At 45.2% G+C, this 15464-nt stretch overlaps 2 protein-coding genes across 2 annotated transcripts; both read left to right on the plus strand.

Annotated features, from left to right (window-relative positions):
• The first annotated feature begins 11727 nt into the window (after window positions 1–11727).
• Window positions 11728–12915, plus strand: LOC120107873 (receptor-like protein EIX1). Its single transcript, XM_039121391.1, has one exon. The coding sequence runs from the start codon at window positions 11728–11730 to the stop codon at window positions 12913–12915; it is 1188 nt and encodes a 395-aa protein (XP_038977319.1).
• Window positions 12916–13528: 613 nt separating this feature from the next.
• Window positions 13529–14620, plus strand: LOC120107874 (receptor-like protein EIX1). The gene is made up of 2 exons (XM_039121392.1): window positions 13529–14033; window positions 14250–14620. Exons 1-2 carry the CDS (start codon window positions 13529–13531, stop codon window positions 14618–14620), a joined length of 876 nt encoding a protein of 291 aa, XP_038977320.1.
• The last annotated feature ends 844 nt before the right edge of the window (window positions 14621–15464 follow it).

Here is a 15464-nt window from a genome sequence, read left to right on the forward strand (position 1 = left end):
TTCAGGCGCGAACGGAGCTCTTGGACGTCCGTGCATGACTTCTCCAGGGCCGACTCCAGTTCGCCTAGTTTGGCTTCAAAAGAGCGGATTCGGTCGCAGGCGTTGTCGGCAGACCGCTGGGCCTTCTCCCACCGCTCTCGATAGTCCGCGATCTTCCGGGACTGCTTTTCAGCCCGTTCCTCCGCCTTCTTGACCCTGCTTTCGAGGCCCGAGGCGGCTTTGAGTTGCTCCCGAGCCTCTGACAGTTGCTCCTCCAGGGCGGCGAAGCCGAGTGCCCGCTCTTCGGCCTCCCGGAGCCTCGCCTCGAGGTCCCCGGTCGCCCTGCCTGCCGCAGCCCGGCCTCCTCTTCCATTGCTTTCAGCCGGTCCTCGGCCTTCGCCAAAAGCCCCGCCTGTTCCTTGTAGCACTCCTCCAGACGGATCATGTACTGGGCGAGCTAAGAAATAGGAAAATAAGGGAGTCAGGCGGAGAACAACAGAGCCAATAAATGGTGAAAGACGGCCAGAAGAACACTCACCGACATGAGACAGACGCAGCTGGCGGCCCCCAACGTCAGAGACATCCAACTCCCGGACCCGCCGACGGTCCTTCTCCAGCAACACTGTTTCGATGAGATTTCGGGCGCCATCGGTAGTGAAGGCAGACCCCGATTTCTCCCCGGAGCCGGATGATGGTTCTGCAGCCTTACCCTTATCCATCGCCTGGGGAAGAGTCCGGCTGATCGCGCTCGGGGTGGGGGTCGCCCCAGGAATTGATAGGGTCCCGCTCGGCCGGGGCCTCGGCGCGTCCCTCCTCGAGTCATCAGGAGCCGACCGAGTCGAAGGCCGGGTCGGGGACCGATCACGTCCGACCCGTCCGTCTTGAGCAGGCTCAGGTGGCACCTCCGGAGTAGCGGCAACCCTTACCACCGGAGGGCTGATACAGCGTCAGCTGCCGGTCGGTGCCCACGACATCTCCCTGACCGGTGGGCCCGGACTCGTCGGTCGGCATCGGAGGTATCTCCTTACGGGACTTCTTCGCCGGTGGGGCCCGCTCGGAAGAGCTTGTTTCCTCCTCCGGACTGCTTCCAGCAGGGACGCCCTACCAACAGCCTTCGTCTTCACCGACCGCATGACGTCGTCGACCTCTGCAAGAAGGACGGGATAGTCAGGGACTGAGAAACCGAAAGGAAGAAGGAACGAAAGAGAAGAAAAGAGCTAAAGAAACGATGGCGGACTCACGGTCGGTGGGGACCGAGCTCAAACCGACGTTCACCAAGGTATCCTCAGAAATAAGGCGGCCCACCGGGGGAAGCTGGGCCCTCGGCGACCAACCCCTTCAAGGCGGCGACGCCCTCGGATTCCTCCCTCGACAACTTCGACAGGCCAATTGGGGACTTCACCGGCGTCCCCCAGATTGCCCTGATTTTCCAGGAGGGGTCTGCATCAACGAAAAAGAAGCGCTCCTTCCAGTGGTGAATGGAGGTAGGACCCTCCTTGACAAGGCCGCACCCTCGCCGCGCTGCGAAGCACCACCACCCTTTGTCCTGGGGTGGCCACTCAGGCCGTAGAGCTCCCAGAAAACATTCAAGGTGGCGGGAATCGCATGCAAGCGACAGAGAACCTGGAAGACCGTCAGAGCACGCCACGAGTTCGGCACCAGTTGCGTCGGTGCCATTCCTAAACCCCGGAGCACCTGTAAGACTAGGTCTGAAGGGGGAAAGCGGAACCCGGCCTGGAGGATGCCCTCATTGATGGCGATCTTCCCTCGAGGAGGATGAGACATCCTCTCCTCAGGCCCTGGGAGCGTGACATTGCAGGCCTCGGGAAGGTGGTACCGAGCCACAAATCCGTCTAAGTCCTCGGCGACCAGTTTTGACTTGATGCTATCTGCTCCCACTTCGCCCATCCCTAATGGCCAATAAATCTACGGTCAGGACGGGGTCAAGAAGGAGGGAAAGGCCGGAACGACTGGGGTGCACTAGTACAAAAAGAAAAGTATGAAGAGCTCAAAGTAGAAGAGTGGGAAACTCACTTGAAGAGGAGGAAGAACGGCTCCGAGAGCGTCAAAGGAAAAGCAAGCGAACGTTTCGGCGGCAACAATGGCAGCGCAAAGGAGAAACTCGAAAATGTCCGTAAAGAAGAAGACGGACGGGGGAGGGCCCCCGATTAAATAGGCGAAAGGGCAAGTGACGCCTCGATGACGCCAGAAGACGCCTGGCCGCCGAAGGGTCGCTCGCACCCCAAAGGCGAATCGACACCATTAAGGAAGGATGTCCGCCGAAATCCTCAGGTTGCCAGGTCAGCAGCAACCGCCATACGCCATAAAGAAGGCGGAAGCTTGAAGCGCGCGCGCCTCTCCGAAGGATGGCGGCAATCTCGAAACATCACTCCCTTCACCTGTTCCCCTTCTGGTTCCAGGCTCGGAAGTGGGGGGCTACTGTTATGGGGGAATTAAGCCGCCATGCCCCACGTGATCGGCACGCGTATCCAGAAAAGCTACAGTTACCCTTTGACCCAGCACTCCGACCCCGAGTCGGACCTCCTCGGCTTCGCAGCCCCGACCCCGGGTCGGCTGCCCTATGATCCAGCACTCCGACCCCGAGTCGGACCTCCTCGGCTTCGCAGCCCGACCCCGGGTCGGCTGCCCTATGATCCAGCACTCCGACCCCGAGTCGGACCTCCTCGGCTTCGCAGCCCGACCCCGGGTCGGCTGCCCTATGATCCAGCACTCCGACCCCGAGTCGGACCTCCCCGGCTCCGCAGCCCGACCCCGGGTCGGCTGCCCTATGATCCAGCACTCCGACCCCGAGTCGGACCTCCTCGGCTTCGCAGCCCGACCCCGGGTCGGCTGCCCTATGATCCAGCACTCCGACCCCGAGTCGGAGATCTTTTGATAACGACAGGCTATTCTCCAGAGGCAAGCCGCGGCCTCCTGCTCCACTACTCCCTGCAACGGCTGTACCCGATGCTGCCCACGATCTCCTGTATCAACCGTACAAAGCGGAGCTCCACTACGCCCTGTCATGGCCGTACCCAGCGCTGCTCCACGACGCCCCGTAACGGCCATGTCAGTGGCCATTCTATCGTGCCCCACGACGACAAACCCCCCTGAGAGACCTCCCAGCCAGGTATATACGCGGCTGGGGGAGAAGGGGGGGTAAGCAATACCTCCAGAGCACTCTCTCCCACTTGTGATTATCATCTCTCCTCCTCCAATCTCCTCTGACTTGACCGTCGGAGGGCCATCACCACCCTGGTGGTGGTGCAAGGCTTGTTTGCAGGTTCCTTGGCGGAAGTGGAGCGCAACCAGCACCAACCAAGACAACTCAGGCGGAACCCCGTTCACACCGTCGTGTCAATCGTTCTCGGTTTGGACCACCAGCAACACGTAGTCATGTGCTTGAATGAAAATGCGCATGCGTGCTTTCCAATGTGTGTAGTTTATACCATCAAATAGTGGAGGTCTATCAATTAATTGTCCCTCACTCATAGAACATCCCACTTGGGTTGTCATGATCTTTAACTCTTGATTGTGAGATCAATGAGTACTATTAGAGCACCTTGCTCTGATACCACTTGTTGCCCAAGGTGACAAGCCAAGAGGGGGGGGGGGGTGAATTGGTTTCTTTTAATTTTAACTATCTTACTTGTGTCAAATGGATGGTTAGTAAGCTAAACAAATCACAATACAAACAACAAGAAGTATAGTGGTTCGGTGCTCTCCTTAGCACCTACGTCCACTCCCCAAGCGACCCCTTGGGAATTCACTATAATCCCGCGGATTACAGTTGGATTGTTTTCCGGGCTCACAATCCAAAAACCTTTGTTGGTTTTACGGGCTCACCAACGAACCTTTACACTTTGGGTTTTCCGGGTTCACCAAAACCTTTGTTGGTTTTACGGGCTCACCAACGAACCTTTACAATTGATTTTCCGGGTTCACCAATCAACCTACTCCGTTGGTTTTCCGGGCTCACCAACCAACCTTTACAAATAGTTTGACAAACAAAAAGAAAGATTCAAACTCCTAAATGAGCAAATAAAACAATATTAACTACAAAGAAGAGTTAGAAAGTATTTATCGCTTTGAAGTGGCTTTGCTCTTCTTTGTCAAGGATGCTTCACTCTTCAAGGGAGGATGGAGCTCTTGATGACTCTTTGAATCTGCTTAACCCCTTTCTTTGATTCTTGAATGAAGCACTTGAATGAAGAAGATTAAGGCACTTTTGTTTTCTTGTGTACTCTTTGATATCTCTTTCGAAAGTTGTTCTATCTGATGAATAGTGCCCCTTTAAATAGCTTCCCACATCCTTTGGACAAGCCCCAATGGTTAGATTTGAAAAACTAGCCGTTACTGACCTTGGGAAGGATAAAAAGTACATCTGCAGAACTAGCCGTTATGCTTCAGCCCGTATTTGGGTCGGCTCAACCTGTCCTTGGGTCGACCCAACTTTCACTTGGGTCGACTCAAACATTCCTTGGGTCGACCCTCTCAGAAAACACAGAAACTTGAAATTCAGCCTTCCTTCCCTTGGGTCGACCCAACCATTCTTTGGGTCGACTCAAAGTTCACCTGGGTCGACTCAACTTCTTCTTGGGTCGACCCTCTCAGTAATTCCAGAGAACCATTTTCTGACTTCTTTTTCTGTCTCGCCTTTGGGTCGACCCTCTCAGGGTTTGGGTCGACTCAAGCTTGGGTCGACTCAACCACTGTTTGGGTCGACCCTCTCAGTGAATCCAGAGACCCATTGTTCTGTCTTGTTTTGAGGATCTTGATGTTTGGGTCGACTCATGCTTTCCTTGGGTCGACCCAACTCACTGTTCATCTGTGCCAATTTTGCAGAAGTGTGCCAAATGACTTCTTGATGTGCCGGGGTCGACCCAATCAATCTTTGGGTCGACTCAATCCACACTTTGCTGCATCTCAATATTAGATTCATTCAAATGAACAATGAAATATATCTATGTCAATTCATACAAATATACTGAGAGTAATGGACTTATAAATGAAGTATTGACTTAACTTATAACATACTCTAGATAATTGCTTGTTAATCATCAAAATAACACTATCATCCTCAACCTGCAATACCCAACCTAGCTAATAAGGAACTGGGCTTAGTCCACTTGACCGATCTAGGTATAAGAATTGGAAAATGAGATTAAAAAAAAAGGATAGAGCCTTATTCGACTTAATGTAAGAGATGAAAAAAAGTAGAATAAAGCCTTATTTGACTTGGAGTAGGAGATAGAGCTCTGTTTGACTTGGAGTAGAAGACTAACTCATCTTCCATCTCGACATTCTACAAGAGCTAGAAACCTAGCCTCCAACGGCAATTTAAAGACTCCCACTTTGACCACAAAAAAAAAAAAAAGCTCCCACACCCTCTTTTGCCTCACCATTGATGGGTTTTGCCAGTTGCTAATGCTAAACCACTGTCGGTTTCTTTCTTCCACTTCTCTCAACTTGCAACGGCATTGGCTCGTGGGCAACCCTTCGTTCAACTTTTTTTGATTATACCTAGTATATGAAAATTTTTGTGATTTCTTTTTTTATTTTTTCATACTAAATACGATAATGAGACAGAATTTGTTTTCAGACTAGAGTACCCCCATCAATCGCGCCGCAAAGAAGTCTTTATATTGAGATTTGAGACTGAATTTGTTTTCAACTAGAGTACCCCATCAATCGCGCCGTAAAGAAGTCCTTATAAACCTTGCTTCTACTTGTTCTCTCTCTATTTTTTTTTTCTCCCTTCCGCATCTCTTATTCAATGCAGCATTGTATTATTACACCGACATGACTTCATCTCTGCCACCTACGCAGCCTTGCCCAGGGCCGGCCCGAGCCCTAGGCGACTGAGGCGGTCGCCTAAGGCCCCGGGCCAATGGAAGGCCTCCGGGAGCAGAAGCTGGCTACGAGTCTTCCCCCTTGATGGAAGGGAGGTGGAGGGTTTCCTGGCCTGCAGAGGGCAATTGGGGAAGTTGGGGACGGTAGTTTTGTTTTGGGTGGAGAGAGAGAGAGAGAGAGAGGAGGGATTTGGTTGGCTTCATACACGCCTGAAGCCACTCTTATCTTTCATCCCTTCTCTTTTTTGGTTTTGGTCTTGGTTTTCCTTCCCTCACAAGTCATTACTCCTGAATCCTGATCCAGCTGGGCCATCAGGAAGAAAGATAGGGGGATTGGAGATGGACTTCTTGGAGGGTGGAGATTCTTTTAATTTTCTCCTCTCGGTTTCTTCTCCCCTCTTGGGTGGTAGAGAGAGAAAAGGAGGGAGGGGGTTGAATGGCTGCTGTGCCGTGATGTTGCAGTTGCAGCTTCGGTGCTCACTTGAAGGGGGAGATGGTCTTTAGCAAAAGAAAAGGTGGGTAGAGAAAGAGAAGGAGGGAGGGGGGGTTGAATGGCTGTTGTGCCGTGATGTTGCTGTGGCTGCTTGGGTACCCGCTTGAAGGGGAGATGGTGGGATGGGACTTTTATTAATTAGATGGAGTGAATTTTCCATAATGACCCTACTTTTTTTTTTTTTTATAGAGAGGGCCCTTTTTGGACAAATTCTTTGACCGTGAAGCGCCATGGGATGGCCTTTTTCCTATTCTGCTCTCGCTTCACATGGTAAACAGTATTGCCAAGAACAGTTTCATCGCCCTTTTTTTTTAAGTATTTTTTTTAATATTTTCATTTAAGAATTATATTAAACTGAAGAGGCTTTTTGTCTACCTTTATTAGATTCATGCATCTTTGTTGAAATAGTGTACTTGACAGCAATCTATTTCCATAATATTTTTTAAGTATTTTATATTTATTAAAAAAATTTATTATTTAAAAAAAGAGGCCTCATTTACTGAATTCGCCTTGGGCCCCCAGATGTATTGGGCCGCCCCTGGCCTTGCCCCAAACTTCCAAGGTTCCTCCCACTAGATGTGGAAGCCCTACACCTATTATTCTATCCCTTCCATGTCTTGAGACTGGTTTTGTGAGTTTTGTCAAAGTTTTGGACCACTACAGAAGCGCACACAGACACAAGTCGTGGGGTGTGGAAAGAAGTGTTCAAAGAATTCATCTACACGGACTTTTAACTGCAATGGTGACTTTGACCTTGTTGGGTAGTCTTTACTTTCCAAGATAGAATTCAGATGCCAATTTAGTGGCTGACTGACTGGTCAGGGACGGCAATGGGAGATACTTTCTGTTGTATCAAAATGGAAGATACTTTCTGCCCTGCTTCAGATATTTATAAAGAGATCCATCTACTTCATCTTACAGCAATTAAATTCATGGATCTAAAAGGAACCCAACTTCTACTTTTGTTCGTTGCTTTTCTGTGCTCTCAAGTGGGAAAACTCAATGGAGATTTGAATCCAGGCTGCATGCTGATTGAAAGGAATGTTCTTCTTGAGTTCAGTGGGCGGGCTTGACTCAACTTCGACGAGATGATGGTGGAGTGCGTGAGACGCCTGCTGGTAAGCAAAATGATAGAAATAGCCTGATCGGAAAAAGAAGGTTAGTTGCTGCGGAACCAGCACTTATGTTGGGTAATATAATATATTATGAGATTTAGTGCACGAATTGGACTTTGGAGGAATTCTGGTGTTTCGAGGGTCCTTCTTCCCCTTCTTTTCTTCTTCCTCTTCCTCTTATTTTATTGGGGATACTATGAAGAGGAGCCCTACAGTCCAGCCGTTATCCCGCAGCTGGACCGCTGGGTCGTGGACGTGGTTAGTGGTTTTACAGGACTTGCAATTAGATAACAGGCATGACAAGCTTAACATTTGGGGCATGTAACGAAGTGTCCAAGACTTCAAAAATTTAGCAAATCTTGAAGTGATGTCTGTTGCTTCTTGTAATTATAAAGTAGGTGAAGAATATGTTTGAGCAAAATAGATGCCAATAATATGCAAATGGCATCAAATAGCAATAAAAAATAGAGCTGAATAATGGGGCACAAGATAGGCTCAAATCCACTTTAAAAATTTCTTCATTTTAACCATAAAAAAAACTGAAAATAGAACTTACAAATATGCAGAAAATCAGCAACTAAGAAGATGCCTTTTCTTCTTGTAGTCCTTTTTTTTTAACACAAAAATCTGCTCAAAAAATTTCTCCTATCAAGCTCTCACCGTCCTCTTCTTCTTTTTCAAAGAGAAACTCAAAAGACAACCTAATACCATAAAACTCATGGGCTGGTTTTTCTCTCTTTTTTTAATATAAAGTGGGACTTAAACAAAGAGTCTATTAAGTATACTAAGAAACTAGAAAATTATATAAGATGCCATAGAGTAAAAAGTCAAAGAAACCCATTAAATTGAGTTTAAATTTCTAATATCCAACCTTAAACCCAATTTCCAAAAGTCTTCATGCCCAACATGCTCTTCAAGCTTCTAAATATATCATGCTTCAATGGCTTGGTGAAGATATCCGCCCCTTAGTTCGGAGACTTGCAATACACCAATTGCACTCTTTTCTCCTTCACATGCTTTCGGATGAAGTGATAGCGAGTGTCAATATGCTTGCTTCTCTCATGAACGAGAGAAGTTGCTCCAAACAAGCGAAGAGGTTCTTATTGAACCATATTTCAAACTGCCTAAAATACTCATGGATTGCTATTTTCTTTGTTTTCTCATGAGTTTGTTTATTTAGAGCTGACATACACAGTTCTGATCTGACAAACTCTCTACTTTCTATAACTCATCCTTTCTGTAATTACCAATTCTTTTAATAAAGTTTTGGATGGCTTTTGCCTCCCTTAGTATAAAAAAGTGTACTAGAAAATTTGGAAAGAGAAAAATGGAAGAATATTTCTCTGAAAGACCTCCTCCGTTTACTGTGCTCTAGAAAATTCTGCATACTTTCAAAACTTGGGAGCCTCTTTGTTCAAGAAGAACGGCCCACCATCTCAATAAGAGATGGGACAAGCTGCTTGTCTTTGTTTGGGGCTGCTTCTTGATGACTGAATCTGGGATTAAGCTCTCCATTTCATTCCACTTTTCTGCTGCTTCTGACTCTTCTCTTTGCCGTTTCATTCCCCCTGCACTTTCATAGATGGCTGAAATCTCTGTTAGCTTTGATCCTTTTGTAGCACCATCCTTCCTCTTATTTTCTGTTTTCTCTCTGTAAATATCCATTTTCAATAAAAGCCAGGTGGCAGTCTCCCTACTTCCCTTTCCATCAAAGAAAAAAAAAAAAAAAACTCTTGCTACTATTGCCATCCAAATCCATCCATATCACTTAAAAAAAAACTTTCAAATTTTCTCTTTTAATCCATAGAACGAAGGAGAATGCCCTTTTTGGTTTCAAAGGAGGCATCAACTCTGGCACTAATGACATGGCTCCTTTGCTTCACCTAAGCAGTTGAATCTCTTTGAGCTAAGCAGGGAGCATTTTGAAAATTTTACCCAAAAAATCTAGTCAAAAAAATGCTCTTTAAGGTTCTTTGCCCTATATAAGCACCAAGATGTCTTCAATACATAACTGATTAAGGACTAAATATGTCTACATGGATCCTCTTGTTAGATGTGGAAGCACTATAGCTATTCTAGTCCTTTCATGACTTCTATTGGCTTCGGTACCATTTGTCAGGTCTCGAACCGGTAATCAAGTATGCACAAGTCATGCGTGAGTACCAAGATCTCTCTTCAGATAAGCATAAAGAGATCCATCTGCTTTGTTCTCACAACAACTAAATAGATTCCTAGTAGTTTGTATGGGCATGTGCACTTGTATATACCAGGGGTGGGGTGTGTACTAGCGTTGGATGCTGGCTTAATTAGTTTGAGGTGTAGTCAAGTTCATTGAACTTTACAAGAAACGTCTAATAATTTGACTATTTTATGCTGTATATATTGGGTGCAGAAGAATTGAAATCTAATCTTCCAGAAAGGAGCCCACCTATATGCATGGGAATGGAATCCAATAGTCCAAGAGACTTGAATGAAGTCTAAATTTTGAAGTTCTGCTCCATGGCTTAGAATACTGGGGAGAAAATAAAAAAAGGTTTACTAGAAAGGATTTTGTGGCATTGTTTTGTAATGAAAAGAATTCAAGTTAACACAATCAGCCCCTCCGTTCAACTTTTTTGATTATACCTAGTATACGAAAATTTCTATGACTTTCTTTTTTTATTTTTTCATACTAAATACGATAATGAGACAGAATTTGTTTTCGATACTAGAGTACCCCCACAATTAAGGCTGCAAATGGGTCGGGTCGACCCGTGACCCGACCCGACCCGACCCGTGTAGACCCGACCCGATCCGAATTTTAGGACCCGCGGGTCCGGGTCGGGTCCTAAAATTGGACCCGAATCATTTTCTGGGTCGGGTCTGGGTTTACCAAACGGACCCGACTCGACCCGAATGGACCCGAAGAGAGAGAGAGGAAAAGCAAAAGAAAGTCTTTTCTTTTTCTTTTTTTTTTTTTTTTTTTGGCGTGGGTTGTGGTACTGTTGGTCAGTGTGGGAGGATAGCAAGTTAGCAACAAGCATAGGTTCACAGAATCCAAAGGAACGTCGGCCCGTCAGGATTCTCTCTGGATCTATTACACTGTTGAGACCTCTGGTGTCTCGGTAGCTGCCTTTTTTTTTTTTTTTTTCCTTCTGTTTTTTGGTTTTTGTTTCTTTTAACTTTTGAAGGGAGAAAGTGAGGGAACACTGCAACTGAATATGGGTCATGTGCCAGTTTTCTGTAATGGAATTGGATTTTGGAAGAAGGTCTGGGATTTTTTTTGTCCTCGTGAGAGGGGAGCTGGGAGACACTGAGTTCCGTCCAATCAGTCATATAGATAAAAAATAGTGTGATATGAAATTTGGCTTGTAGACCGACTTAGTTAGTAAGTCATGGGTGTTCTGACTGGAGCTCAATTGCAAAGTCTTTCAAGTCATGGGTCACCCAGCACCTCATAATTATGATATGACCAAATTAGATTTGCCCAAATTTTTTCCCAAAAGCACAAAAAAATTGGATCCGATCGGACCCGGACCCGACCCGAATCAGACCCGGACCCGACCCGAACCCGACTCGGACCCGACCCGACCCAACCCGATCTTCAACCGGGTCGGATCCGGGTCCAAAATTGGGACCCGAACAAAAAACCGGGTCGGATCGGGGTCACCTAGGACCCGACCCGACCCGACCCATTTGCACCCCTACCCACAATCGCGCCGTAAAGAAGTCTTTATAAACCCTGCTTGTACTTGTTCTCTCTCTCTCTTTTTTTTCTCTCTCCCCCATCTCTTATTCAATGCAGCATTGCATTATTACACCGACATGACCTCATCTCTGCCACCTACGCAGCCTTGCACCAAACTTCCAAGGTTCCTCTCACTAGATGTGGAAGCCCTACACCGATTATTGTAGTTTTGGACCACTGCAGAAGCATACACAGACACAAGTCGTGGGGTGTGGAAAGAAGTGTTCGAAGAATTCATCTACACGGTCTTTTAACTGCAATGGTGACTTTGACCTTGTTGGGTAGTCTTTACTTTCCAAGATAGAATTCAGATGCCAATTTAGTGGCTGACTGACTGGTCAGGGACGGCAATGGGAGATACTTTCTGTGGTATCAAAATGGAAGATACTTTCTGCCCTGCTTCAGATATTTATAAAGAGATCCATCTACTTCATCTTACAACAACTAAATTCATGGATCTAAAAGGAACCCAACTTCTACTTTTGTTCTTTGCTTTTCTGTGCTCTCAAGTGAGAAAACTCAATGGAGATTTAATCCCAGGCTGCATGCTGAGTGAAAGGAATGCTCTTCTTGGGTTCTGGGTTCAAAGAAGGCCTCAAAGATCCCGCCAACAGGCTATCTTCTTGGGTGGGTGAGGACTGCTGCAGGTGGGAAGGCGTGGCTTGTGACAACCGGACTGGCCACATTATCAAGCTAGACCTCCAAAACCCACACCAATTCTCAGTCACTGGCGATCTGCTTCTTTACAACAAGTGGTCCTTGGGAGGTGAGTTGAGGCCTTCCTTACTTGGTCTGAAGCACCTGAATTACCTTGACTTGAGCATGAACAACTTTGGAGGACTTCGCATCCCCGAATTCGTGGGCTCATTCCGTCAGCTCAAATATCTTAACCTCTCCAATGCTGGTTTGGGTGGACTGATCCCACACCAGCTTGGGAATCTATCGAGCCTCCAATATCTTGATCTCTACAATGGTTTTGATCTCAGCATTGATAATGCCCTCTGGATTTCTCATCTTTCTTCCCTACGATATCTGAATATGATGGGTGTGGAATTCGGAGAAGGTGCTCACTGGCTGCAAGCACTAAACATGCTCCCTTCTATTGTTGAGGTATGCTTATCCTCTTGTGACATCAGCACCATTCTGCTCTCTCTTCCACATGTGAATTTTACTTCACTTTCTGTTCTTGATCTTTCTAATAATCACCTGAATTCGACGATACCTGGTTGGTTGTTCGAGATAAGTAGCCTTGAGGACGTTGATCTCAGTGAAAATCTTATTTGGGGCATCATTCCGCCTGCAATTAACAATCTTGCTTCGCTCAAGTTTCTTGATTTATCCGGTAATCAGTTTCTTGAAGGCAAAATTCCCGTTGCACTTGGGGGTCTGTGTAAGCTGAAGCATTTGGGATTGTCAGGCATTAATATCAGCAAAAATTTGCATGAACTTGATGAAGTTTTTAGTGGATGCATCAAAAACGGCTTAGAGACTCTGTATATGTGGGACACCCAGCTTAGCGGTTATTTGCCAGACTGCTTGGGGGACTTCAGAAAGCTCAAATCTCTCCATTTGGGTTCCAACTCAATTTCTGGTCCTATTCCTGCATCCATTGGAAGACTGTCGGCACTTCAAGATTTGGATCTTTGGAATAATAAATTGAATGGGACTATCCCAGAAAATCTTTGGAAGGCTTACGAAGCTAGTTTCATTAGACCTCAGCTCGAACTTTTTGGAGGGTGTCATGTCTGAAGTACGGTTTGCCAATTTCACCAAACTGAATTATCTATTTCTGTCACAAAATCAATTAATTCTGAATCTGACGTCTGATTGGAGTCCCCCCTTTCAGCTTCAGGTGTTAGATATTGGTTCTTGCAAGCTGGGACCACAATTCCCAACATGGCTCCGGATGCAAGAAAATATTACATTTCTAAATATGTCTAGCACCGAAATTTCAGGCACTCTGCCAGATTGGTTTTGGAGGTCATTTTCTCGGCATATATATCACTTAGATATCTCCAACAATGGAATCAGAGGCAACGTACCTGATCTAATAGACTTCATCAACCTTCAATATTTTATATTGAGTTCTAACTACTTTGGGGGTCCTTTGCCAAATTTTTATTCTTCTGCTATGCTTATGGTAGACCTATCAAACAACTCATTTTCATGAGTGATTCATCCAAGCATTGGCAAAAGTATGCCTCATTTGCGATACCTCTCCGTTTCCACAAATAATTTAAGTGGTGAAATTCCCTCGTCTCTTTGTCAGCTCGGATGTCCGGTACTTGATCTTTCAAAAAACCACTTGCTAGGTGAGCTCCCTGATTGTTGGAACTCATCTGCCTTTATCTCTACCTTTATCATGGATTTTTTAAGCAATAGTCTATCTGGAAGCATTCCTCCATCAATCTGTTTATTACCATATCTCGAGTCATTGCATTTGAGTAATAATAATCTATCAGGAGGACTCCCTTTATCCCTGAAGGGTTGTAGGAGCTTAGTTACTCTTGATCTTGGACAGAATGGATTCAGTGGTGTGATACCTACTTGGATAGGAGAAAGTTTGTTGTCATTGAAGATCCTTCGCTTGCGATCAAACAAGCTTGTTGGAAATATTCCTCCTAACTTATCAACACTAAATGCTCTTCAAATCCTGGATCTTGCTAATAACAATTTATCAGGAACCATTTCTTCAGGCTTTGGGAACTTCACCGCCATGAAAGTGTTACGGAAGACATATGGGCCCATTTTAAGTTATTATAAACACTATGAAAATTTGCAAGTGACCATAAAAGGAACAGACATTGAGTATGCCATATTCCTTTCACTTGTGATCGCTATGGACCTTTCAGACAATAACTTGTCTGGTAAGATACCAGAAGAACTAACCAACCTTTTTGGACTCGTGAGCTTAAATTTGTCTGGAAATCATCTAACAGGAGAGATCCCATAAAAGATCGGTGCACTGCAACAACTGGAGTCACTCGACTTATCAAGAAACAACCTTTTCGGTGAAATTCCTTCAAGCATGATTTCCCTAACTTTTTTGAGTTACTTGAACTTGTCATATAATAACTTCTCAGGAAGAGTTCCAACAGGTAATCAGCTTCAAACCTTCACAGACCCGTCTATCTACGCTGGTAATCCTAGTCTTTGTGGGTTCCCATTAACTCAAAAATGCAAAGATGCCGAGACAAACGAAGGTCCAAATGCTCCTGAAGGGGATGAACAAAATGACAATGCCATGAATGAAGACGGATCTGAAATGAAGTGGTTGTATATGAGTATGGGGCTAGGATTTGTCGTAGGTTTATGGGCTATTTTTGGTCCATTGTTATTCAACAGGAAATGGAGAGAAGCCTATTTTCAACTTATAGATCATGTTTATGATATGGTATATGTGGCCCTTGCAGTGATTTTCACCAGGTTTAAAGAGCACATCATTGCAGCATGACTGTTTGTCACGTTGAATTGTGTCTGCAAAAACTTTTTTCTTTTTTTATTTTTTCTTTAAGTGCTTGTAGAAAATTTCAGAATGAATGATCTGTACTCAAAATCTAGTTTTACACAACAAACCTTGTACCTGAACTACTCTAATAAAATAACTAGTTTCATACTAATTCACTTAGTTTATCAAGAGAGAATTGCTGATTAGGGTTTGAGGGTCAAGTCATGTTATCATGCTTAAATTATTTGAGCTTCGAGGACTAAACTCATGTGAATGATCTAAGCAGACTAAGCGTAAGCTTATTTGAATTTCTCAAAAGATTGCACACATAGGTGCAACAGATTATGCATAAGTTATTTAATTAGCCAATTTAAGGAGTTAGTACTTTGCTTATGCTCAATATGTTATAAAGTTAGGTTCATCTCAAAGCTTTGCTCCCATCTATGAGCACACAAGCTTTTCATCTTTTACACACCGTGAGTTGTCACACATGACATGTCGTCTTCCCCCCCCCCCCCAAAAAAAAAAAGATAGGTTAACTCATTGATTTGGCGTCTGGAATGAAGCAACTTTTGAAAAATTTCTCTACTCCGTCCATTATTGTAAAATAAATGAAATGGTATAAAATTATCCCATTGGGATTTTTTGGGAGCAGCCTTTTGAGGTTAAACAAATCTGGTAGCTGTCATTATCAATATTCTGGTTATGAATTTATTGATTTAGGAAAAAAAATTATGCTAATGCAACCTTAATGATCACCTGTTCATTAAGTAAGAAACATATTAATGAGTAATTATTTAGCTTCAGACTGCACCTCCTTTTGGGAGTGTATGTAACAAACAACTTGCTA

Source organism: Phoenix dactylifera, unplaced genomic scaffold (genome assembly GCF_009389715.1).
Source record: "Phoenix dactylifera cultivar Barhee BC4 unplaced genomic scaffold, palm_55x_up_171113_PBpolish2nd_filt_p 001055F, whole genome shotgun sequence".
Lineage (NCBI taxonomy): Eukaryota > Viridiplantae > Streptophyta > Magnoliopsida > Arecales > Arecaceae > Phoenix > Phoenix dactylifera.

Excerpts from the sequence above, each read along its gene's own strand:
- LOC120107873 (XM_039121391.1), top strand. The coding sequence starts at position 11,728 with ATGCTCTTCTTGGGTTCTGGGTTCAAAGAAGGCCTCAAAGATCCCGCC.
- LOC120107874 (XM_039121392.1), top strand. The coding sequence starts at position 13,529 with ATGGATTTTTTAAGCAATAGTCTATCTGGAAGCATTCCTCCATCAATC. Across the intron at positions 14,034-14,249 it reads TTCAGACAATAACTTGTCTG|GAAGAGTTCCAACAGGTAAT; the intron begins GTAAGATACCAG and ends ATAACTTCTCAG.